Source organism: Dermacentor andersoni, chromosome 6 (genome assembly GCF_023375885.2).
Source record: "Dermacentor andersoni chromosome 6, qqDerAnde1_hic_scaffold, whole genome shotgun sequence".
Taxonomy (NCBI): domain Eukaryota; kingdom Metazoa; phylum Arthropoda; class Arachnida; order Ixodida; family Ixodidae; genus Dermacentor; species Dermacentor andersoni.
Genome location: NC_092819.1, coordinates 52,128,340 through 52,152,892, shown reverse-complemented (window position 1 = coordinate 52,152,892; position 24,553 = coordinate 52,128,340). Strand labels below are relative to the sequence as shown.

Here is a 24,553-nt window from a genome sequence, read left to right as displayed (position 1 = left end):
GCATAGTTGCATAAAAAATATCTTTCTTTCTTTTTCTTGGTGCCACAGGTTTCCCGGGAGGCCACCTACAAACGTCACCGGCAGGGTTGGTTGAATGAGGTCGTCGAGGACATTGAACAACTGATCAAGAGAATGAAGTGAGTTAACACCCACGCTTAAAAGAGACACCTATGAGCGACACTACATCTGTTTTGAACTGTAAAAGAATTATTTCAATATCACATGTATTCGTTCATTTGGCGGGAAAACGATGTTTATCGCTGGTGAAAACGAAAGGCTGTACTTGGCTTTCCCGTATTTAGCGCCGAAACTGCAGTACCGACACGTCAGCCTGATGTCATGGTTTTCAATGCACGTTCCCGTAATTTGGCAGTTTCGGCGCGGGAAAAAAGTGTTTTAAACTGGCTGGGTCCGTCTCTCTGTCCATCTAGAATTCAACGTAGTCCTTCTTTATTGATAAGCGATTAACAAGACCCTAGGAGACGCTGTCAAAATGGCATGACGTAATAGCGGGCATGAGCGGGACCTTGAGGACAGCGTCTATACTCGGCCATCTTTTTCTGTACTTCTGAATTATCAAGCCTCCTCGCCTAAGAAGAATGGCTGGTTTGCTAAATTAGAAGCTTACGTTACAAATTTCTCTTTAGTATGCGTTTGACAAGACCGAAATATACGACAAAGCATAGGGAGCTAGGTTAGTCAAAGTTTATCTGTCATCACTCGTACGCAATGTAAGCAATTTATGGGCCAAGAAGAAAGTATGGAAAATTGCCGTGAAATAGGTCCATGTCCCCTAACAAAATGTTTTATAGGCAACAGGTTTCATAAAATTAACCAACCACGTAATCAAAGCAAACCGACGTTCCACTTGCAGAAAAGCAAAGGCAGCGAAGGAGAGCGTGAGCATCGGTTACCTTGGAAACGCCGTTACTATGTGGTAAGTCATTCCGGTGCCTTGGCGATTTTGCCTAACAAATGCCTGCGTCAAACAGTGCTTCGCCACTGGTATGTCACTCGACAGCATGACAGAAAAAACAAGTCGATCTTGTTGAGTCAGTCTCTCGATTTTCTATAAAACGAACGTCTCTCGAACTCGTAAACTTGCGGGCGCTATTTTTTTTAAATGACTATATAACGAACATGATGTACTTTGGCTTCTTCGTGTGCATGCCTGCGTGCTCGCTTGTTCTAAGTTTAATATGGGCTACCGGAAGTCTTATTTAGGAGAACGCACTAGCGTATTAAAATGTGCATTAGGAAGGCAACAACGGCAGGCGGTCTACAGTCGTGAAGTCGCAAGTCACGACGCCTAACACTATTGACACTAGCATGCACAGGAAGAAGCCGGCACAGAGGCCTCAGGTATTACCGTACCTTTAGCTTCTGTACCTTTCTTGAAGAAAAAATTCAAGAAAAATAAAGCATCTGACTCTGACGCTGAAGAAAAGAGGAAGCGTACTCGATGGTACCCTTACTGAGATCATCGAACTATTCATCATTTGTAATTATTACTTTATTTAATTTACTTAAGCACATTGGCGATTAAATTCTTTGGCTTTGAAAGCAGGGATATAGAAAAATTCAGGGAAGCATACATAAGTGCAAACGACAACAAATTAAGAAAGGAATACACAGTCAAATACATGAAAATGATAACATTTAGAGAGGTGACAAAGTATAACCCTAATATTGGGATAAATGTAACACTGCCAAAGAACCTAAAAAAAAAAAGGATACTACGGCTTTTGTAGAAAACTGTTAGATTTTAACATGCGTGACGGTCAAGTTCGTTGCGTTATTTCACTGTTCTGGGAAAAACAACTGCACCTGTAAACGTTTATTCATACAAAAATTGGTACCAATGAAATGTTCAGTTGTGTGTCTTATTTCCTCGTGGTGGAAGGCTGCAAGAATATTCGGGAAAATGTAACGCTAGCTTTCCTTAAGTGCTATCGTACACGGCATCAGCAAACGGGCTAGTCGAGTTCAGAATAGACAGCAACTGAGTTCAAGGTGTTTAAACTGCACAAGCATCTAACATCTTGTTCCGTTACCTCAAAGCTCAGAAGTTTTAGTTGGAAGCTTGGTCATTGGTACGACACCAGTGGTCCCGCCGGCAGGCTGCGATTCACTAAAATCAACTAAAATGACTCAACCTCTGTCCCTGCAGGGAGCGTCTAGCGAAGGAGCTGGAGAACACAGGCGAGCTGCTTGCCGACTTGGGATCAGACCAAACGTCCTGCCACAACCCCTTCAACGGTGGATACTACCCTGTGCAGGTCTGTCATTGAGATATGCGCGCATTGGAACAACCGCATGACAAAAAAAAAAAAAAAGTACCAGCTGCTATTTTTTAACATCGCGGAGTCCGCCATATTGTCAAATTCCGTCGCGTCATTTTGAGCCTTCTTCAAGGAGGTCGTAGCCGGCCTGTGCAGCCCGTTAGAGCTGACCAAATGGACAGTTACAGAGTTCCCAAAATTTGGGGCGCACGTATACTTCATCAAGAAGCGCAGAGATTGCCATCATTATCATCGGTCTATATTATAAGTACGCTGTATAATGAAAGCTCCCCCTAAAGGTTCCCACCCACATTGTCTTGCGTGAGCCGAGCGCAACCTGTTCCTAATTTTTTTTTTCTGATCATACCACGCTATCTCGCTCTCTAACGCCATCGAATATGTTTTCATTCCTCTGAAACCATTTCTGTTACTCTGATATACCCCCATGTTAATCTGTTCTATGCACTACTTTGCCTGCTTAACTCCACTTCGTCGCAATCTTACCTTTTGCATATAATATGTGGGCGTTTGACATCCATTTAACTCTGCCGCATGTTTAACGCATAGACAATTGAAATGTTCGGGAAAGGAAGTGTGTTGATTCAGAACAGAATGTCCTGTTTGCTACCCTACAATGAGAGTGGGAGGAGGGAAAAAAAGAAGACCGGCAGAACCCATCTCACGATGAAAGTCGACGTTGACGCGATTAGCATCGAAGCAATGCTATAGCGACAAACCGTATATTGCCAGCGCCGAAGCGCGTCATTTATAAAGAACGTATGCCAGCCCGGGGTCCATCTCTCGCGCTACCCACTGAACATGCCGCGCCATCTAGTGGCGCCGCTCCGAAGTCCACGCGTGGCACACGTTCGAATATACACTCAGACAAGCTTTAGTGTGCATGATGCGGGTTCGATTGCACCTCCGGGTAACGTATTAAGTCATTTTTATCATCTAAGAGCGGAACATACCCAATGGCGCGTACCAAGTGGCCCAAGTTGGTCCAACGGTTGGTTTCGAACCCTGTTCCCTCAGCACAGCAGTCCAATGCTGTACCGGCTAAAACATGGACTACCCATTGACCAAAGTTGGCGGGAAAATGCCTGTAGAAAGATGGTCCCCTGAAAGTGGGAGAAGCTCCTATACGGAGCGCTGATCGCATTAAAGGAAAGGCGGAAAATGAGGACACAATAACAGACACATCCGGGCTAAAGACACGCCGCAGGGCCAAAATCGTGTGCGTATTTTGTTTAGCTCGGAGAACTAACTGCCCATAGTGTTTTCACCTCATTTTGCTGCGACTCCTGCGGAAGGGCTGACGCCCTGACGTCATAGCCTCCATTATACGTCTCCGTGATGGATGTGCGCAGGACCACTCGGCTCACTCTCGCACACATTGTCAGCAACAGCACGCAACGGGTGCGCAGACCAAGGGCCAGCTGCTCTAAGGCTTGTGCGTTGGCATGCAGGATCGTACACGACCCAGCTTCGAGTAAAGGCGGTGTGATCAGGCTGCTCAACACGCGAGCACGGACGCTGCCGGCACGATACGTGCTGCCTTCGACACTGACGAGCTACCGAGCAATATTTAAGCTACTAGTATTGTACAAGAAGAGGTATCCGAGCGCACAGAAAGTCGCACCGCGAAGCACGACAACGCGTCCGACGAGCGGCAGGCGAGGGAAGAGGAAAAGAGAGCGAGACAGATCGGAGATCGAACGGGACGAGAATAGAAAGCCCCGAAGGAAACAATAATAACGAGATAAAAAAACTGCTTTTGAAGAGGCCCTTCAGTAGACGAGACCAAGACGTATATATGGTCGTCGGTACAATGACGTAGTGCACGGCCGAATGATTTATTGCCACGCGAGCGAGCGGAAGCTCGGCCCCTGTCTCTCCAAGCCGTGGAAGCTCGCGAGGAAAACGCCACGATGTTTGGGTGACATGCGCCCACTAAGCCTCAGCCGTTCGTTAACTCTGGTGCGAGACACGCTACAGATTGCGTGCTGAACGCGATGCCTTCGCCCTCTGGCGGTCGAAAGCGCACATAATGCGGTCGCGTCCCGGCTGTGTTTTTTCTTTCCTCCGTATCGGCGCATCGATATATCGCGGCCCCCGGGTAATGTTTTATGTTTTCGAGGAGGCTCATAACGGAGCCCTGACGTACGTGCGAGGGCTACGGGGGGTCAATACCTCGCACCTCCGCCAAAAATGCGGCGCAGTGAGTTAACAAACATGTATAAAGTCTCTAACGTCGTTGTCTTCCGCTCCAAGCTCGTGTTCTCCTTCTTCAATGTTGCGTATGTGTTGTAACGATATTTTGAAGCCAAGTTTTCGTCGTGATTTGCTCAAATGTGCCGTTGTCATTCGCGGCGCTCCAAAATCATTTCCTCTTTTGACCGCTGGTTATGACTCTTGCCATCGCCTGTTGAAGGAAAGAAAAAAAAACAACAACACCGCAGTCGGGACGCTCAGGAGTCACAAATCAAAACTTACGCAATCTCACGTCAAACTACGTCAAACTTCAACTAACAGTTTCGGGAACTAGAAAAATTGACCGCACAAGAGTTCGAACAATCCGTTTCACTTTCTTCTTGGAAAAGTTGCGAACTTGGACGATACGGGCAAGCGTTTCAACTTGGTTCTTTTTTGGCGTATCAGAACAATCTAAGCAAACAAAACAGGATATCTTGGAGAAAGTACTAAAGGAAATTTTCGCTATGACTTTCAATAATAATGTAGTTCCATTGCCAGAGCACACTGACTCGGTAAGCGTGGTGAAACTAGGTGCATCTGTCATTACATACTTACATGGCTAGAACAGAACGCCATTAAAGAACGCTTACAAAACTAAAAGGAATTTATACGACAATCCAGAATGATTGCCCATCCACCACACGTAAAGAGTGAAACCTTCCTTCGAATTATGAAGATGATGATGATGATGACGATGATGATGACGATGACTGGGTTTAACGTCCTAAAGGAACTCACCGACGCTATAGCGTGGCTCGAGATCTATTTCAGCAAACTGGGTTTCGTTAACGTACACATAAGGTGCGGTGCAGCCATCGGTGCAGCCACCACGGTCGGGAAGCGAACCCGCGACCTCGTGCGCCGCAACATAATGCTAGATACACGGAGCTATCATGGTAGGTAACGCACTGTGACAACTTAGCTCAAACAGACCGTGTTCTCGTAAGGCTATACTCCCTGACGTGCGCACCTTAGCACGTGAGATCATGCAAACGTGCGAAAAACTTTTGTTGCAAGTTACTCTTTGTGCAGGACGTGACTTATTTTTTTTTGTTTTTGCTAAGAGAATACACATTTTCAACTATGAGCGAAGATTCGCTTCGTTGTAAGGAATACTGTGTCGGATCTACAATCTATGGTTTCATCATAACCGTAGACAACACATTCAGATACGGCGCAACCAGTCAGATTTCAATTTACTTTGTTGTATCATATAACTCATTATATACTTGCTCACCGTATTGATGTTCAGACTTTCTTTTTCTTCTTGCAGCTTAGTTATGAGAAGGCAAACGCCAAGATGAAAGAAGACCCAAAGACCTTCAAGATGCTCGTGCAGGAAAGGTACACGTGCGTACGACTCGCAAAACATGAAAGTTCTGGAGCAAAACCACGACGCCGGAAGAACCAAATTGAGACTAGTGCGAATGTGCCTCTATAGACCTCCAAGTAGGAATTGTGCATAACTTATAAGGCAGACTATGTTTGGGGAGATATCTTCTGTTAAGAAAGAACGAAATTTAGCTGAAAGAGAAAGGTCCGATAGGTCAAGTTCTTCCCTGCTACTCAATATAGGGGAAGGAGACGGTTTAGAAACGCGAGGGTAGGAGGAGGAGGAGGAGGAGGGTTCCGACGGTGAACATGAATATGATGATACAGCGTTTAATACGCTGTTGGGTCTGGGTTATAGCTGGCGCATGTTGAATAGTAGAGCCTGCGTTACCTGAACATAGGGCGATATAAGAAGTTAACGAAATGAAGGGACCCAGTGTGGGACCACATTGGTCTTAGATAAGTCGGTTGGTCCAGCAATTGACCCTGCTTACAGGGCTGCTCGGGTAACCAGAGAGTTCGCTAGAGTTGTGCGTGGATCTGTGCATTGATGGAAACAAAGAGAAGCAGAGTTTGGAACGTTAAGTGTAGAAAACGCCGGTACAGAGAGAACGAAGATGGTAACACGTTCCGTTGTTCTTGCGCCCGTGTTTTCTACTTTGAACATTTCAAAGCATGTCTCGCATCGTTCTCAAATATATTTTGTTGCGATATCAATTATATGGGCACTCCAAGCGCATTTCTGCCGCCGGCGTTGCCGTCGCCGTGAAGTTCCGCGTGAATGAAGGCATGTGAGAGTGAGCCAGCGAACGCGGTTCAATCTCGCGTGCGCGAGCGAGTAACTCGGCCCGGATGCGCGCCCTCTACTGTGGCGCGTGAGGCAGGGAAGTGAGGCGAGGGAAAGAGGGGCATTGTTCTCTGGCAACTGCTAGGGTGCTTCGATGTCCTCTTCGCTCGTCGCTCCGTACAAAGTAGAGACAACCGCGGCGTCTACTACGGCGTTGGCCAAACGATTCGCGGACGCCGTAGAAGACGCCGTAAGGACGCGTTGCCGGCGCTCGTGTGTCTTGAAAGCGATCTGCGACGTGGCCAAAGCGCCCGCCCGCTCGGGCCTCATCTTCAAAATGATCTGCAATGTTTGCATAGGGCGCGTAGTGCCGGTAGCTTCGTATGCGCTGTGCTTTCGACGTTTCGTTCGCGTTGAAGCGAGAGGCGCATGAAGGTCAATTCCTTTGCTACAGCCGCGATTCCTCACTCCATAATTTGGACAGCGAGTTTCTGCGCTCATTGAGCGAGATGTGTTCATGTTTACCTGTGCGCGTGTGATACCATGCTGGTTAACTTAGTTAAAATACGCTGGCGGTCTAGTTGGTTTGAATCCATCATAGAATGTGTAAGCGCGACTGAACAAGGACGTAGAAAGAAGCAGACACACAAAGACAGCGCTGTCTCTGTGTGTCTCTTTCTACGTCCTCGTTGAGTCTCGCTTACATATTCTATCACTGTTAATTTGGTTAGTAAGCGAATCAAGTTTATACGGCCGATAAAGCTATTATCCTTACTTAGTACAGCTATCTACTATTTTGCTATCGCAATCGGTACTTCGCCTTTCGGGCGGAATTGCGAATTTTTATTGAGCTAGCAATTATGTGGACACTCTAGGTGCATTTCTGCCGTTGCCGTGATGTCGCGTATAAATTCCAAGGGCGGTAACATCGTCACCGTATGTTGTATGGGCGAGTGAAAGCGTGCGGAAGGTGAGCTGACGATGGCGGCTAGATCTCGCGCGCGCAAGGAAGGAAAGCAGGGAGGAAGCGCGCCGTTTTCCGTCGAGCGCAGGGCACCGAAGGGAGAGGGGGGGAGGGCGTTCTACTCCGGTGGCTGCTGCGTATGGCGCGACCGCGCAGGCTGCATCTTGAAAACGATCTGCGATCTGCGAAAACTATCTGCACCGAGTGCTGATAGCTTCGTGTGCACTGTGTTTTCGCCGCTTAGTTGGCGTTGAAGTGAGAGGCAACACGAAGGTCATTTTGCTCGCTGCTGCTTCCGCGCTTCCTCACTCCAGCGTTTTGACAGCGTGTTTCCGCGGTCACCGAGTAAGCTGTGTTCATGTTTACCTGTGCTCGCGCGACGCCATGTTTGTTAACTTATTTAGTAAGCGAATGTGTACAAGTGTATACGACCGATAAAACTACTTCGTACAGGTGTCTACTAATTTGCTATCCTAATCGATGGTTCGCCTTTCGGGCGAAACTGCGACTTTTATTTTTATTACGATATGGACACTCCAGGCGAATTTCCGCCGTCGTCGGTGGCGTCGCCGCGATGTTCCGTATAAAGTTCAAGTGCGACATGATCACCGCGCGTTGTGTACTGTAGGCGAGAAGGAAAGCATGCGAAGTTGAGCAGAGAAAGATGGTGGCTTGCTGCGGCTAAAAAGGGGCTTTAGGTGCGGCGTCTTCTCGCGCCTGCAAGGGAGGATGGCTGCGATGGGGCGTGCCGAATTTTCTCGCGCACTAGGAGGAGGGAGGGTAGCGCGCATCGAAGCTTGTACTCCGGCTGGGCACGGCGAGCCTGAGCGCGGCCGCGCGCGTTCCACATTGGAGGTAACCTGCGGTGGGTTCGAAGGCTGGCGGCCTGAGAAAGCTGATGGATTCGTGTGCGCAGTGTTCTCGCACGCCTACTAAGCGAGAGACAGCCCGAAAGGCGATTCGCTCGTCGATGCTGCAACTCTTCACCACGGCAGCGTTCTGACAGCGAGTGCCCGCGGTCATCGAGTGTGATGTCTTCACGTTTGCCTGTTGCGCGCGCGTGACACGTCGCGCTTGTTACTTTAGTAAGCGAATATTTACATCAGTTTGTACGGCTGATCAAACTACTAACCTTACTGCGTGTAGCTGTCTAACAATTTGCTATCGCAATCAATGTTTCACCTTTAGGGCAAAACTGCGACTTTTATTTTCGCTCAGCTCTCGTAGTATACGCATAATCTTCCGGCTTAGTGATAACTGTTATGCTTAATTATTCACCTTATTTACTGTTTTATTTCTGTTCGATAATGATATGTACTCGCAAGAAAAGCTGCAGAAGCTGCCCTCATATTACGTCACACTTTTTCTGCGCAGCCTTCGGCGACAAGTGGCAGCCATCAACAAGATGGCGAAGAAAGGCATGGCCTTCTGGGATTACGGCAACGCCTTCCTCCTCGAAGCCTCTAGGGCAGGTGAGAAAAATTGTTCGATACAAACTCGTATTTTACTACACGGGCACTCGAAGCACGCTCGCGCCGTCATATTTCGGCTGCGACGGAGGATGCACGCGCAGTGTGTTGGAGGTCACGTGATCTGTTGAGGGTGCGAGAGCGAGCACGCGATCGCGACAGCAAGGCTGGTGTCAGGGCGGTTATGCTAGCTGGCGTCTTGATGCGCGCTCTCTTGAGTGCCCAGTGTTGGGAGCCACGTGATCTGACTTGCGGTGGCACGGCACCGTTGAAACGGTGAAGGGAGCGGTAGCGCGGAACGTTCGCTCTCGAAACAGCCACGCGCGCTCCCCTCTACCGGCGCTCCTCGTCACGCCAGTGTTGTGACCGCGAGTGCTTGCGTTCTTCAAGTGTACTCTTCACGCGTGTCATAGGGCGCGTGGCACCATGCATGTTAAGCTAGTAAGAGTGTGTTTATCGCACTTTATAATGTACATAAAATTTCGTGTAACATTCTAACACCTTGATGTCGCTGTCGATGCTTCGCCTTTCGGGCGAAACTGAGAGTTCATTTTTGTCCTAACGATGACAGTCTTGCGAGTGAAGTTATCCTCCCAAACGAATTTCAAAGGCTGCTTGGGATATAACAGCACACGAACTAAGGAGCCTTTATTGAGCATGACGTTTGTCCCTACGACGTTCTCCACTAACCAAAACCAAAACTCTAGCTTCAGACAAACTGCTACGGATCTCTCGCGCATGCATCCTTTCAAAATTACTTACATCATCTGGAATTTATGTATTTGCAGGCGCTGACGTCGGCCACGACGGCATCAAGTTCCGTTACCCGTCCTATGTTCAGGACATCATGGGGTGATGATCTTTACATGTTGTAGGGTGGTGCCTGCCCCAAGTTGGCCAAGTTAAACGCAGTATAGTAACTGACGTAAGGCTGTTCTTCTTTCGGTGTTGCAGGGACATCTTCTCCCTGGGCTTCGGACCATTCAGGTATGTTCCTGCGGCGTTGTAAAACAATCAGAATGTCCATGTCATGCTCTCGAGGGCAAACATGATACAGGAGATGAAGATGAAGCAGAATTTTTGTGCAGAACGGCCAGCTTTTCGAGTTACACAACTTGTTTCCTGTCATCATGACGCGTAAAGCACCACCAGATGAAGTCGTTGCTAACGAACTCTAAAGGGTTATTTGGAGCAAGGTCCTTAACGGTTGATGAGGCGTGGTTGTTTGAGCTTATGGAACGTCACACATTTCGTCGTTATACCGGAAGACGTTAACCCTTTCTGGTCCGAATTTCATTTTTGACGAGACAAATGTGTATACCTTAACACACACACACAACAAAAGGATAGAATAATAAACAATGTCGCAGTGTAGTTTTCTGTAATACATCGAAGCATTATACCACAAAATGTGCATATAGGCAACCTTGTGACATTCAAAATTCCCAAATTCGCAGAAATCATGGTCACAATTTATTTTAAGGCTGTTTGCGTGCCCCCTAAGTCATGTAGCCGGCCTTTAGTATGATAGATTTTGGAGGCACGGCACAGATGCCCAATCGCAGTGCACGCCAAGAAGTGCGAACGTTTTCGAAATTTCAGAAAAAAAGCCAGTGATATGCGGCACCAGTTCTACATATGTTATGTAATCACAGTTGCTGGAACGGTAATTTATCACATCTACTTTCAGTACAACATTTCTCTCGCTCAGAGGTATACAACGCAAAATAATTTACCCTCGTAAAAGTGAATAAGGGTGTGAATCGATCTACAGCTCCCACTTTTACGGTGTAAATCGGTCTATAACTCGCACCCTTACACCCTTGGGTGTAAGGGTGTGAGTTATAGACCAATTTGCACCCTTGTTCACTTTAAGGGTGTCAATTATTTTACAGTGTACAGTGTTCACCGATTGAAACGCGATACTTGGAGCGCATGGCTGCCTGCTTTCTTTTTTTTTTTTGAGCCGTCTGAGTGCTCCGAGGACTCGATCCAACCTGAAGCATTTTCGTATACTATAAAAGCAAGACCTTTTGTCACGCACTTTGTGGCGCAGTGTGATTATCGCGTTTCAATCGCTCAGGACTGCACCTCGCGAGGCATTGTGATTATCACGGGAGTCATTGAACCAGAAAGGGTTAATCAGAATCTACGAGCAAACCTTTGATATCATGCCTGATCAACAAAAAAAAAACAAAAAAAAACAAGTACACCCTCTCACCTGCGCATCAAAGGGGGGAGGGGGAGGTAAAGGAGAGAAAAAAAGCTGCTCCAAATCGAGCAGCATAGTTTACTGTCAGGAAAGGAAGAATGTGCTACAGAGCGCATTGCACGTGTTCATCATTTCTTTCGTCTCATTTGCGTTCTATTTAAATGTAACTGTCTGCCTTGTGCTGCGCCTCAATGAAGTGTTCACGTTTGAAGGGTAGCGTTTTAGCCGACACCAAACGAAAGGAGGATACAATGCTACGGACAAAGCGCTGACGTTCAACCGAAATATATTATTAGGCAAACGTTTATGCACGTCACATACCAACCACTATACGATACCAGTCACTATATAATAGGAAGCAAAAAAATGTACAAAGAAGAAAAAAGAGAAGATGATTGGTATAGCATGCACTGCGATATAGCCGCGGAGCGAAAGCAAGTAACAATCGTACTGTTACGTTGTCATCAAATCATCAAAGATATAACAGCCGCCGAGCTTACTGTGAAGTGGTCGCACGTTATCTATCAATATCACACTGTGTAGGACACGATCACACCGTGGACACGATACATGTATATGCGTGAAGTCGCAACAAAACAGAGAGAAAAAAAAAATTACGGTAGGACTCATCTCACGACGACTGTCAACGGTAATGCGAGCCAGACATCACATATATCCAGTATAGACACCATGATAGTGGGTGCATATGGTGTCCATGTTTGTGGATATCGCCATCCATGACATCATAAACATTCATCATGTCCACAATACATCAGGATTTATAATCACGTGTCACACCACACACACACACACACACACACACACACACACACACACACACACACACACACACACACACACACACACACACACACACACACACACACACACACAAAAGTAAAGATCAGTCACAAGATGCAGGAGTGCAGATTTTTGGGCTAGTTTTTTTCGTTGCATCAATTAAAGTCATAGCGCGGGATTGACACGAACAAGAAAGACGACAGGACGTTGATAGTTAGCGAGCGTCCTGTCGTCTTTCTTGTCCGTGTCAATCCAGCGCTATTAATTCAATTGATTCAGTCACAAGATGCTATAATATATTACCCCAAACACGCCGACACCCTGACAAAATAACACCGGAACAGTTCTCATAAGGCAGGACGACATTAAACTACCAGTGCTTTCGGTGTACTCGTGTCGACCATTTCAGACGCTGAAGACACGTTTAGAAAGCGTCATGATAGCATAAAGAAACTGTTACAGGTGGGTTTGCACCTCGGGGTCTAAGGAAGACTTGGCGCTGACGGACAAACTGGCCACTTCCGTGCTCAAGACCCTGCTAAATACAAACGGTACGTGAACAGTTTGAGCAAATTTTTTTAAGCTGATTGTGGTCGTTTGATAAGTGCCATCGGAGAGAGCATATAAAAAACAAAACAAAGAAAGACAAGAATGAGAGAAATATACGCTGCCGTTACCTCCAGCTGGAAATAATCATGACAGAAGACCTAGAATTAACGCTCAGCTCCTGGACATGGCACCTGCGAGATTAAGCTGCCCCTGCGCCGGCCCCCATGGAACGCTGACAAACCTCAGAGACAATGTGCCGGGGCAAAGGAGATTTTCGATGGTTAACATTAGGAGTGTCAAAGTGGGGGAAAGAAAGAAAGTGTACGCGTGTGAAATGGGGGAAGCCGGTCACGTGGTAGAGGTAGAGACGGGATGGGGAGAGCTTATATATAATAGCATGTATGTGTGTGTGTGTGTCCATGTGTATGTATGCACATATGAAGTACAACTGACGATGTGACGGCGATCTGCTCCGGCCAACCATCAGTTGCACTTCGGTGCTCGAAGAGGCAGGACGCGTGTCGAGTGACCTCCTGAACAACACTTTGCAATGTGGTGAACTGGTGCTTAAATCACCAATCCGCGCGACCCCAAAGAGGTGCGACGTAGTGCTAACGCATTTCTCTCGCATCTACCGCTAAACCATCACTGCACTTTTCTTAAAATACCTCCTTGGCTGCATGGAAGATACGTTGCAGCCACCGCTAACCACCAGCTGCACCCGTCGTCTGCTTAAGTGCTGTTTAGAAGCTGCTTATAAGAAAATTATGCAATTAACCAGCCCTGCGGCTCTGCGAATGTTACGTCAGTTGTATATACTACTCATAACTAAAGGCCGAAACTTTTGGTCAAACGCCAATCTTTTCCCCTGACGTGCTTATCGTCCCTGTTGAACACATAAGCACGAAATATGGGTCTACAGAAACATTTTAGTGGCACATTTATGGTGCCTATACATCCTTATTTCGATGTTGGCGGCTACATTGGATTTCCAGAGCCTAAAGAATGCCTTTTTCCGAGTTTTGTCCGAGCCTCATCCTGTTTAGACTGTTATGACCCCCTAGGGGATTTGGCTAAACAAAGCCGATTACTATAACACACACTTTACCGGTGTAAAAGCTGTTTTCAACGGCTTTAGAACAGACGAGAACACCACTGAACGCAACTTGCCACCATAACGGAGGGACCAAACTGGCGATGGTATCGTGCATATACTTAAAGACGACGTAGCATACTTGTGCACTCGATCGCTTCGCCTTTTTTAGCCGACATCATCGACAAAATCGAATGCTCAGGCGCAACTGTGGCCTGGAATGTGAGGCTTATTTTTGGACGTCAAAAATGGGTTGGCCATCATTCCCAATGGACCTGCTGCTGATGAAGCTAGTTGGAAACTTCGATCTGTTTCGGACAAAAATCCCCCCCCCCCCCCCGCCCTTTATTTTTTTTCGTATACTGAAAGAACTTCCACAGGTTTTTATCGGCTAACATTCTGCCATTCCAGACGACAGTTTACAATCAAACGTTCCGAAGTACACAAGTATGTGCCACTAACTTCAGGTAATGTTGAGCCTTCGTTTTCTAGCTGCAAAATAATACCCAGCAAGACAAAAGGAAGGAGGAAGAAGAAGAAGAAGAGAGAGAGAGATAGAGAGAGAGAGAGGCACAATATGAAACCCGAAAATCTTGAGATGGTGCTTCGTTGTACGTCACGTATACTGCTTCAACATTTCTTGAAGTGAAAATGCTGCGAATTTCACAAAACATGGATTTAGTGGGCTGTTTCGCTTAGAAAACAATGATAATAATTTATCCTCAGATGCAGAGTGGAAGTTCCCATATTCAGCCTACAATTTACATGCCTAAAGGACAGTATTCGGCACCTATGTACATATGCCTGAAATGACAGCTTTAGTGCCCGTTACATAGGCACTTAAGACAGCATTTTTTTTTTGTGCCTATATAAACACCCGGTATTTACTCAATAATCAGTTTAGATAAAGTTAAATTTCGGTATATGCAACTGGCCTTTAAATGGCTCCTGAACAGACCGCGTGCGTCGGGCCTGGCGGTTACGCTTATGGCTCAAATCCAAACACGTTGCCTCCGAGATTTTTTCCACTCGTCGCGCGGGCGTGCTGCAGGAACCATGGGAGGGACAGCACGTACGCAGCCGCAATGCAAACAAAGCGCCGACGGAGAGCCGTGTGTTCGGTGGAGGAGGAGGAGGAGGAAAGAACTTTATTGGGTCCTGAGGAACCCCTTCCCACCCACTCTTGGTTTAGTGGTCGGCAGGGGTCGCGGGCCGCACCCACGTTGGGACGGGAAGCCCGTGAGCCTCCGCCCTTTCGTGAGCCCTCTGGACGGCCCGAAGCTGGGTCTGGTGGTCGTCGCTTCGCAGGGCGTCCATCCAGTCTTCTTCTTTGCTGAACACGGTGCCGCTTAACGCGGAGCATTGCCAAAGCATGTGCGATAGCGAGCAGTACGATTCGCCGCAATCCGGACATTGCGGCTCTACGTCCGGTGAATAAAGGCTCATTCTGCCTCTCGAGGGGAACGACCTTGTTTGCAGCATTCTGAATATAGATGACTGTGGTCTAGTAAGTTTAGCGTGGGGGAGCGGGAAGGTCCTCCTCGACAGCTGATAATGTGTTGTTAGTTCGTTGAAGGTGAGCAGCGGGTCTCGGTGCTCCCCTCCCTCCCCGCCACTTCGCTCGCCACGATCGTCGCGGTGCGCGAGTCCTCGCGCGCGTCCGTGTGCCAGCTCGTTGGCGTTGGGAAAGTCGGGGTGCACGTCGGCCCCCATGTGGGCTGGAAACCATTTGAGGATGTGATGACCCGCGGCTCCCTCACTGCCGAGGACGGCCGCTGCTTTCCGCGATATCGAGCCCGAGGCGAATGCTCTGGCCGCCGATCGCGAATCTGTGTATACGTATGGACGTTCGGGGTCCCTCATTGCCACGGCTATTGCCACCTGTTCGGCCACCTCGGACGTTACCCCCTTGACCGATGCTGCGCTGATGATCGTACCATCCCAGCGTATCGAGACGGCCGCGTACCGGTCGCTGCGCCCGTACTGGGCCGCGTCTACAAATGCCGCCAGTCCCGGACAGCTGGCGGTCGATTTCAGCAGTGCTCGGGCCCTCGCCTTTCGGCGCCCCTCGTTGAATTGCGGGTGGACGTTTCTCGGAAGCGGTTCTACCTTGAAAGTGCCCCTGACCGCCGCGCTGAGCGCGACGCTGCGTGCGTTGCACTCTGCCTCGGCATTTATACCTGCTTCTTCTAGGATGCGTCTGCCGGCCCTGGTGGTCGACAGCCGCACGACCTGTGCCTTGGTCTGTGCTTCGATGATTTCTGCTAGCGTATTGTGGACCCCCAACCGATCGAGCCGCTCCGTGCTTGTACTGATCGGAAGACCTAGCACCCTCCTGATGCTCTTGCGCATCAGTGTGTCTATCTTGGCCGCGTCTCTCTTGGTCCATTTTAGCGCCGAGGCTACGTAATTTACGTGACTCATGAGGAAGGCGTGGTAAAGTCTGATGAGATTGCTCTCGCTGAGCCCTCCCCTGCGGTTGGTCACCCTGAGGATCAGCCGGAGCATGTTCTCCGTTTTGGACGTGAGTCTCATGCCCGTTTGCGTGTTACCGCCTTTAGCCTCAATTAGCAGCCCCAAGATTCTTATAGTGTCCACTCTGGGGATCGGCTGGCCGTCACTCGTGCGTAATTTGATTGGTATTTGATCGATCGGCGTCAAATTCCTCATGCCTTGTTTCGAGGGCCTGTAGAGCAACAGTTCCGATTCGCTGGGTGACAGGCGGAGTCCCGTTTCCTTCAGGTACTCTTCCGTTGTGTCCAGCGCCTCTTGAAGAGCCCGCTCGACTTCTGCGTCGGACCCTCCCGGGCACCACACCGTAATATCGTCTGCGTACAGGGCGTGATTGACGTTGGTCACTCTCGTCAGCCGGTCCGAGAGCCCTTTCAATGCTAGATTGAATAATAGCGGGGAGAGCACCGCCCCTTGTGGGGTGCCCTTCGCGCCCAGCGTGTAACAATCGGACGTGGCCTGTCCTATTTTGATCGTGGCTTTCCTGTCTCTGAGGAAGGAGCCTATGTAAGAGTGGAATTTCCGGCCGAGCCCCATCACCGAGATCGTTTCCATTAGAAATCTGTGTTTCACCGTGTCGAACGCTTTCGTTAGGTCCAGGGCCAGTATGCCCCTGGTGTCTCTGGTTATGCCGTCGATTACGTGCTTTTTGAGTTGTAACATTACGTCCTGTGTGGAGAGGCCCGGTCTGAAGCCCACCATGTTATGTGTTCGGTGAACTAGAACATATTCTAGTCCACCAGAACTAGAACACATTCCAGTTCCCAGTAGCTGTGTGTGAGTGCCGGGGCGAATTCTTTTCTTTTTTTCGATGAGAAAGCGCTTCTCATGATGATGAGTCATTGGCATTTCCTTTGAAACGGGGCGGTTACGAATAGTCACCTACGCCGGCTTGAGCTGCAACCAAGTATGTGCTTAAGCACATATGCTTATATATGCTTAAGCATATATAAGCGCATATGCTTAACAACCTAGCATTTTGCTTACATCTCCTTATTACTTTTTTTTCTAACTTTTTAAACCCTTATATTTACCTTGTACAGTTCAACCTTGTGAACAGCCTTGCGGGACTATAACGGATCCGCCTTTCAATAACCATGAGTAACTAAAGTTTGAACACTATAACTTTAAATGTATGAATATCTTTGTGACATAAATTAAAAGATGACATTCAAGCCTGAAGCTTCTTAAACTTATACATCTACATCGTGACTGCCATTAATAATCAATAGATACTGAGGGGAAAAATGGCATAGTAGCCAGAGCAGATGTGCAGGTATTCCAAGATACCTTATGTAAGCAACGGTCGAATCATTTGGTTCCATTAGCCACTCGCGTTATCGGTGTCTTCAGAGAGAATGAGTATGCGAATTTCCAGTAATGACCCCGCACCTGAGATGTAGAAATATGCGAATATAGCTGGGCTGAAGGACTGAGTGCTGCAAGGTGCGCTGCAGTGACCATTGGATGGTAAGAAATCGAATTAGCCTAGACCTGAGGAGGGAGCGGAAGAAACTGGTACATAAGAAGCCGATCAATGAGTTAGCGGTAAGAGGGAAAACAGAGGAATTCCGGATCAAGCTACAGAACAGGTATTCGGCTTTAACTCAGGAAGAGGACCTTAGTGTTGAAGCAATGAACGACAATCTTATGGGCATCATTAAGGAGTGTGCAATAGAAGTCGGTGGTAACTCCGTTAGACAGTATACCAGTAAGCTATCGCAGGAGACGAAAAATCTGATCAAAAAACGCCAATGTATGAAAGCCTCTAACCCTACAGCTAGAATAGAACTGGCAGAACTTTCCAAGTTAATCAACAAGCGTAAGACAGCTGACATAAGGAAGTATAACATGGATAGAATTGAACATGCTCTCAGGAACGGAGGAAGCCTAAAAGCAGTGAAGAAGAAACTAGGTATTGGCAAGAATCAGATGTATGCGTTAAGAGACAAAGCCGGCAATATCATTACTAATATGGATGAGATAGTTAAAGTGGCTGAGGAGTTCTATAGAGATTTGTACAGTACCAGTGGCACCCACGACGATCATGGAAGAGAGAATAGTCTAGAGGAATTCGAAATCCCACAGGTAACGCCCGAAGAAGTAAAGAAAGCCTTGGGAGCTATGCAAAGGGGGAAGGCAGCTGGGGAGGATCAGGTAACAGCAGATTTGTTGAAGGATGGTGGGCAGATTGTTCTAGAGAAACTGGCCACCCTGTATACGCAATGCCTCAGGACTTCGAGCGTACCGGAATCTTGGAAGACTTGAAAAATTAAAGGCCGGTCAGCTTACTGTCCGTTGCCTACAAAGTATTTACTAAGGTAATTGCAAATAGAGTCAGGAACACCTTAGACTTCCGTCAACCAAAGGACCAGGCAGGATTCCGTAAAGGCTACTCAACAATAGACCATATTCACACTATCAATCAGGTGATAGAGAAATGTGCGGAATATAACCAACCTTTATATATAGCTTTCATTGATTACGAGAAAGTGTTTGATTCAGTCGAAACATCAGCAGTCATGGAGGCATTGCGGAATCAGGGTGTAGACGAACCGTATGTAAAATTACTGAAAGATATCTACAGCGGCTCCACAGCCACCGTAGTTCTTCATAAAGAAAGCAACAAAATCCCAATAAAGAAAGGCGTCAGGCAGGGAGATACGATCTCTCCGATGCTATTCACAGCGTGTTTACAGGAGGTATTCAGAGACCTGGATTGGGAAGAATTGGGGATAAGAGTTAACGGAGAATACCTTAATGACTTGCGATTCGCTGATATAATTTCCTTGCTTAGTAACTCAGGGGACCAATTGCAATGCATGCTCACTGACCTGGAGAGGCAAAGCAGAAGGGTGGGTCTAAAAATTAATCTGCAGTAAACTAAAGTAATGTTTAACAGTCTCGGAAGGGAACAGCAGTTTGCGATAGGTAGCGAGGCACTGGAAGTGGTAAGGGAATACATCTACTTAGGGCAGGTAGTGACCGCGGATCCGGATCATGAGACTGAAATAATCAGAAGAATAAGAATGGGCTGGGGTGCGTTTGGCAGGCATTCTCAGATCATGAACAGCAGGTTGCCATTATCCCTCAAGAGAAAAGTGTATAACAGCTGTGTCTTACCAGTACTCACATACGGGGCAGAAACCTGGAGGCATACGAAAAGGGTTCTACTTAAATTGAAGACGACGCAACGAGCTATGGAAAAAAGAATGATGGATGTAACTTTAAGGGATAAGAAAAGAGCAGATTGGGTGAGAGAACAAATGCGAGTTAATAACATCTTAGTTGAAATCAAGAAAAAGAAATGGGCATGGGCAGGACATGTAATGAGGAGGGAAGATAACCGATGGTCATTAAGAGTTACGGACTGGATTCCAAGGGAAGGGAAGCGTAGCAGGGGGCGGCACAAAGTTAGGTGGGCGGATGAGATTAAGTTTTCAGGGAGAACATGACCACAACTAATAATACATGAGCGGGGTAGTTGGAGAAGTATGGGAGAGGCCTTTGACCTGCAATGGGCGTAACCAGGCTGATGATGATGGTGATGATGAAGGACTGGGTGTTTCAAACGATGATGTAATACGCATTTAGCGACAAAGTTTAATGCCAACATTTTTGTTGTCCCGAGGGCCTAGTATGGAAAATTAAATACGGCTTCGGGACAAGTATTTTGTCTTTTCGACGTTGCTGGCCCAGGCAACATACTATCATCGTTCCAAAGGCAGCCCGAAGTTAGAAAAAAAAAAAGAAAACGGGCACCCGCACTGGCCGTAAAGTGTGATTTCGCGAAAGGGCTATCACAGGACTGGCCGAATAATGCTTGCTTTAGCTTGACCAACCATGGAGTAATGTTTGTTGCACAAACATCGTGCGAAGGTTCTGCTAACGGGCATGTATTTTTCAATTTCGGTATTCAAGAAAAAGAAGAAAAAAATCGGCAGAACCCGTCTCACGATGACTCTCGATGGTAATGTGCCAAGCAGTGAATGGACATAGCGCCACAACGTACATTGCCACAATCGAAACGAGTTATGTGTGAGGCTTGTACTGCTGCGGGACCCCTCTTTCGCACTTCCCCAAGAAGACTCGGCGCCATCTAGCGCTGCCGCCGCCAAGCCTTCGCGCGGCTTTTCGAGGAAGCCCGGGCTCCTCTCTCGCGCTATTTTCTAAACACGCCGCGCCGTCTGGCGGCGCTGCTGAGAAGCCGGGGCGTGGCCTCCGAGACTAGAAGCGCGGCGTGCGCGAACACTGAGAGTTGTTCCTTCGGTTGCCGCACACCAAGTGGCACATACACAATGACCGAAGTTGGCAATAGGTTCATGGAACAGCGTCACATGCCCATGGTGCATTCGTGACACAGCTCGCTAAAGCGTCAAATTGTAGAGCGGCACACACCTATGTACTGACGCATACCAAGTGACACACAGAAACAGCGGCCCGAGCCCACACACGACGCCCAACGTGGTGCTCAAACGCACGAGCCTGACATTAAATATCTCATGCTCCACCGACTTTATCGACTGAACTCATAGGTTGAGCTGCAGACGGATACCGATATTCTCGCGCTCACCATTCCCTTCCATTGAACCCCTTGCCCCCCCCCCCCCCCCCCTGCAGTGCCTGAGCACGTGAAGCAGCAGTACAAGGACAACATCAGGTGGATCGAGAAAGCGGGCGAGCACCAGCTGGTGAGTGTTGCCCTCTGAAGATATAGCGGTGAGTCCGGACGCAACGCCGTACCGACCACAGAGGCCATCGCTCGGCAGGACAAAGAATCGAAGTGTGTTGACACGTTAAACCGGATTCCGGTGCCCCAAAAATACTTCGGAAATATAGTACAGCGGCCGCGAACAAGTCGGGCTTGGAAGGCCATGAGTAACGCTCCATCCACGATAAAACACTCAAAGATTGCCGTGGGCGGCGGCCTATCCTAACGGGTATATACATATAGGGCATTTGCAACACAGCTGAAGTGACTGATGCGTTGATATAGGTGCGGTAATACCAACATACAATTAATAATTCAATTTTTTAATTAATTAATACAATAATTCATTCACAATACTGACAAAAAGATGGTATTGAAATAAAAGCCGCAGTAGCGAATTGCAGCGGTTGAGGCTGACTATCACGCGGCGTTTCAGCAATTATAGAATATACAAACGTCCATTACAAAGAGCGCCATCGGCTGAACGATATTACAGATGAATTCTTCACACAATATGAAGACACATACAAGCGCAATATACCACGCAGATAGAGAAAGCATGCAAAAATACAATAACAAAACAAATGTTCTGGAGCAGTGTGCTCTGACAAACGTTTTTAATAGATTTATAGTACACAGGCACATTGAGGATATATATATATATATATTTGAATTGCCTGTTTAATACCATAGATACCGTAGCATAGCAATTGTTTAAAATCCATATGGCCCGGGGCGGACGAAAATCCACGAATCATTGAACCTCGTGTCTTCAACTAGCACATTGTACATTTACACCTCACGTTTCGGGTGAAAGCACTTTCACCCTCCCATTTCTACTAAGTAGGGCTCGTGCATGCGTTCGCCAAAAGGCAAAATAATTATACGGGAAACATCCTGTTTTCCAGCGCCTTATACGCCATTGCTTATTCGGGTGTCTCACAAAGGCGTGTGACCATTGGCCATACAAACCAAAAGTAAGCTGAACGTAATATTCTTCCTGCGAAATGGTTAAAGAGGAAGGCTACGACAGAAAATGCAGAAAACTTATTGCCAGCGTTCTTTTTTTCTTCTTTTGTACTTTCCGATCCTGTCCCTGTTTTTAATCATTGCATCGTAGAACTCATTCTCTGAAACCGAAGCAAGAGCTTGTCACCCTACCTAAGCGTAGCACCAGCGACTAGGAGGATGCGATCGGCAAAGAGCTGACAGATGCAATTTGGTAAATCGCCGTGTGCGTAATGTGTACAGCAGTGAAGAAATTCCACCTTCACACAGCCTCCTCGCTAACTTTGTCAAAACCAGTTTCCTGTGGCGCGTGTACAACTAGTGCAACCTTCCACTCTCCAGCCTGTTTGCTCCATCTTTCAATCCCCCCATCGCCTTTCCCGCAAGCAGGGTATCCAACCGGAAGACTGCAGTCTGGTTGATCTTCCTGTCTTGTTCTCTCTCTCTCTCTCTCTCTTACCGAAAGACGAACCTGCTTGCTCTATCTTTCAATCACCCTATCGCCTTTCCCGCAGACAGGGTAGCAAACCGGAAGTCTGCAGTCTGGTTGATCTTCCTGTCTTGTTCTCTCTCTCTCGCTCTCTCACTTACCGAAAAGCGTAACGCACTACAAAGGCAAGTGCGAGCATGGTCGCGTCCTCCTCACCGGCTTCGTGCACTGCAGGTGGTCGGCTCCCAGGCGCGGATCCTCTACTCGGACAAGACGGGCAGGACGCAGATCGCCCTCGCCTTCAACCTCGCCGTTAGGGAAGGGCGGCTCAAGGTACGAGACCGAAAGGCACACGAAACCCCAGCTATGTGTTGGGCAGAAGTGTCATATTCTAGGCGTTTTCTTTCTTTCTTTCTTTCTTTCTTTCTTTTCTGGTCCCACGTTCTGGCTACAAACATTTGGTTTAAGCGGGCGAACAAGTGACAGCAGTTCTGCATATTACGTTGACCCGTTTCTGCAAGCCTTTTGAACTCAATAATATGCACCCCTTTCTCAAATCACGGGGTCGCTTCCTTCTTTTTTTTTAACGCTTTCTGACAATTTCAATTACACTTCACGCTCCTACTATGAGGCTGCGTCGAAAAGACAGATTTAGGGCAGAACTGCAGCTACAGTCATATGTGTGCATCGTCAGGTACGTTTCTTCATTTTCAGTCATTGCACTTGACTAGCGAATCGCTTGGCTCATTTGTCGTAGCTTCTCCTTTGCATCTAGTATCAAGCTTTTCCTCCCACGGTCGAACAAATCTTTGCACTGCAAGAAAACCAAAGCCACTGCTGGCGCATACTTGCATTTGTTCCATTAACTTTCGAGCACCACTAGCCGATGCTCTCGTGTTCACACACCTTGATGTGAAGCCTAGTATTTCTTGCCTTCACTGACTCACGGCAGGGGCCAGTCGTGATCAGCCGCGACCATCACGACGTTAGCGGCGCCGACAGCCCGTACAGAGAGACATCGAACGTGTACGACGGATCAGCCTTCACTGCAGGTTGGTACAACAAACACTCTTTAAAATTTCGAGATATGTACTCTTAAAAAGAAGTCAAAGTTTGTCTCGCAATTTGCTAGGCCCTTACAGTTTATGTCGTAAAACTAAACGAAACGCATAGCTAGAGAGGTAATACTGAGCAAAACGTTTTTTTATTATTGTTATACTTACGAAAAGTTTACTGTTTACTAACGCAGTGGTGCACGGATCCCTAAGTGGAGTCATAAGAACGGGCAGTCAATCAGGAAGTTATATCTATATTGAAAATCGTAAAACCAAAGCCGAAGGAACTCTAGTATAACTGAGTAAATGTCACATTCGAAGATGTATACTGCTACCGGTGGACTTGTGATAAGTTGGTTCTTATTGACGGTAGAGCCACTGCCACAGAAAAGCTTTAGTCCTGAGTTCAATCCCCGGATCAGGAATACTCTTTCCTCAACTGCAAAGCTTTATTTTCGATAAACTTATCCTGGTTTCCTCTGCAGCTTCGTGCCTTCTCGTAAAATGTCCTCCGCTAGATTTTCACACAACTGATATACTGTAAGTCAACCCTCACTGACGTTACCAAGAACCTGGAAACACCTAGAACCTAGAAATCTTAGTGCTCACACGTAGAAGTGACTATACAGCTTTTCGCGTAGTGGAGAAACCTGCATCGTGTCCGTCAGCTTGCTACGCTCATACACTTTCCTTCCAGATATGGCGGTCCAGAACTTCGTAGGAGACGCTTTCAGAGGAGCGACGTGGGTTGCACTTCACAACGGCGGAGGCGTTGGCTGGTCAGTATGCATGGCAACGTCGCTTTAGCACGTGACTTTATGCCCCCAGTCGCACGGGGCAAACCATATATGCCATTTCCGATATTATGTTCATTTAAGGCAACACGCAAGAGAAGTCAATACAATACTGCCTCAGCATTCCTCTACCGCTGCAGCCGTCTCCGCAACCTGCCAGCTTCGTTCGTGTTAGCTAACCGGCACCAGCTTCTTTTAAGGCTTGGCTTGGTTCTAGCAGAGTCCTTTCATCTGGTTATAGTACGTGCTAAGATGCCAGGTTGCCGAGGCGGTGGGGGTAGCATAGACCATGGATACAC

At 47.6% G+C, this 24,553-nt stretch overlaps 2 protein-coding genes across 2 annotated transcripts in view; one reads left to right on the top strand and one right to left on the bottom strand.

Moving 5' to 3' along the window:
• Positions 1-24,553, top strand: part of LOC126522911 (urocanate hydratase-like) — a 45,538-nt gene that overhangs the window by 12,770 nt on the left and 8,215 nt on the right. The window contains exons 8-19 of the mRNA XM_050171754.3: positions 49-137; positions 875-937; positions 2,171-2,279; positions 5,812-5,882; positions 8,996-9,093; positions 9,879-9,942; positions 10,045-10,077; positions 12,566-12,654; positions 20,877-20,947; positions 22,640-22,738; positions 23,358-23,457; positions 24,158-24,239. Of these exons, the coding sequence (XP_050027711.1) occupies positions 49-137; positions 875-937; positions 2,171-2,279; positions 5,812-5,882; positions 8,996-9,093; positions 9,879-9,942; positions 10,045-10,077; positions 12,566-12,654; positions 20,877-20,947; positions 22,640-22,738; positions 23,358-23,457; positions 24,158-24,239 (968 nt within the window). The remainder of the gene's footprint in view (positions 1-48; positions 138-874; positions 938-2,170; positions 2,280-5,811; positions 5,883-8,995; positions 9,094-9,878; positions 9,943-10,044; positions 10,078-12,565; positions 12,655-20,876; positions 20,948-22,639; positions 22,739-23,357; positions 23,458-24,157; positions 24,240-24,553) is intronic.
• MED20 (Mediator complex subunit 20) overlaps positions 9,712-24,553 on the bottom strand; it is a 29,479-nt gene continuing 14,637 nt past the window's right edge. The window contains exon 5 of the mRNA XM_072288730.1: positions 9,712-10,085. Coding sequence (XP_072144831.1) covers positions 9,953-10,085 — 133 coding nt within the window. The 3' untranslated portion in view covers positions 9,712-9,952. The remainder of the gene's footprint in view (positions 10,086-24,553) is intronic.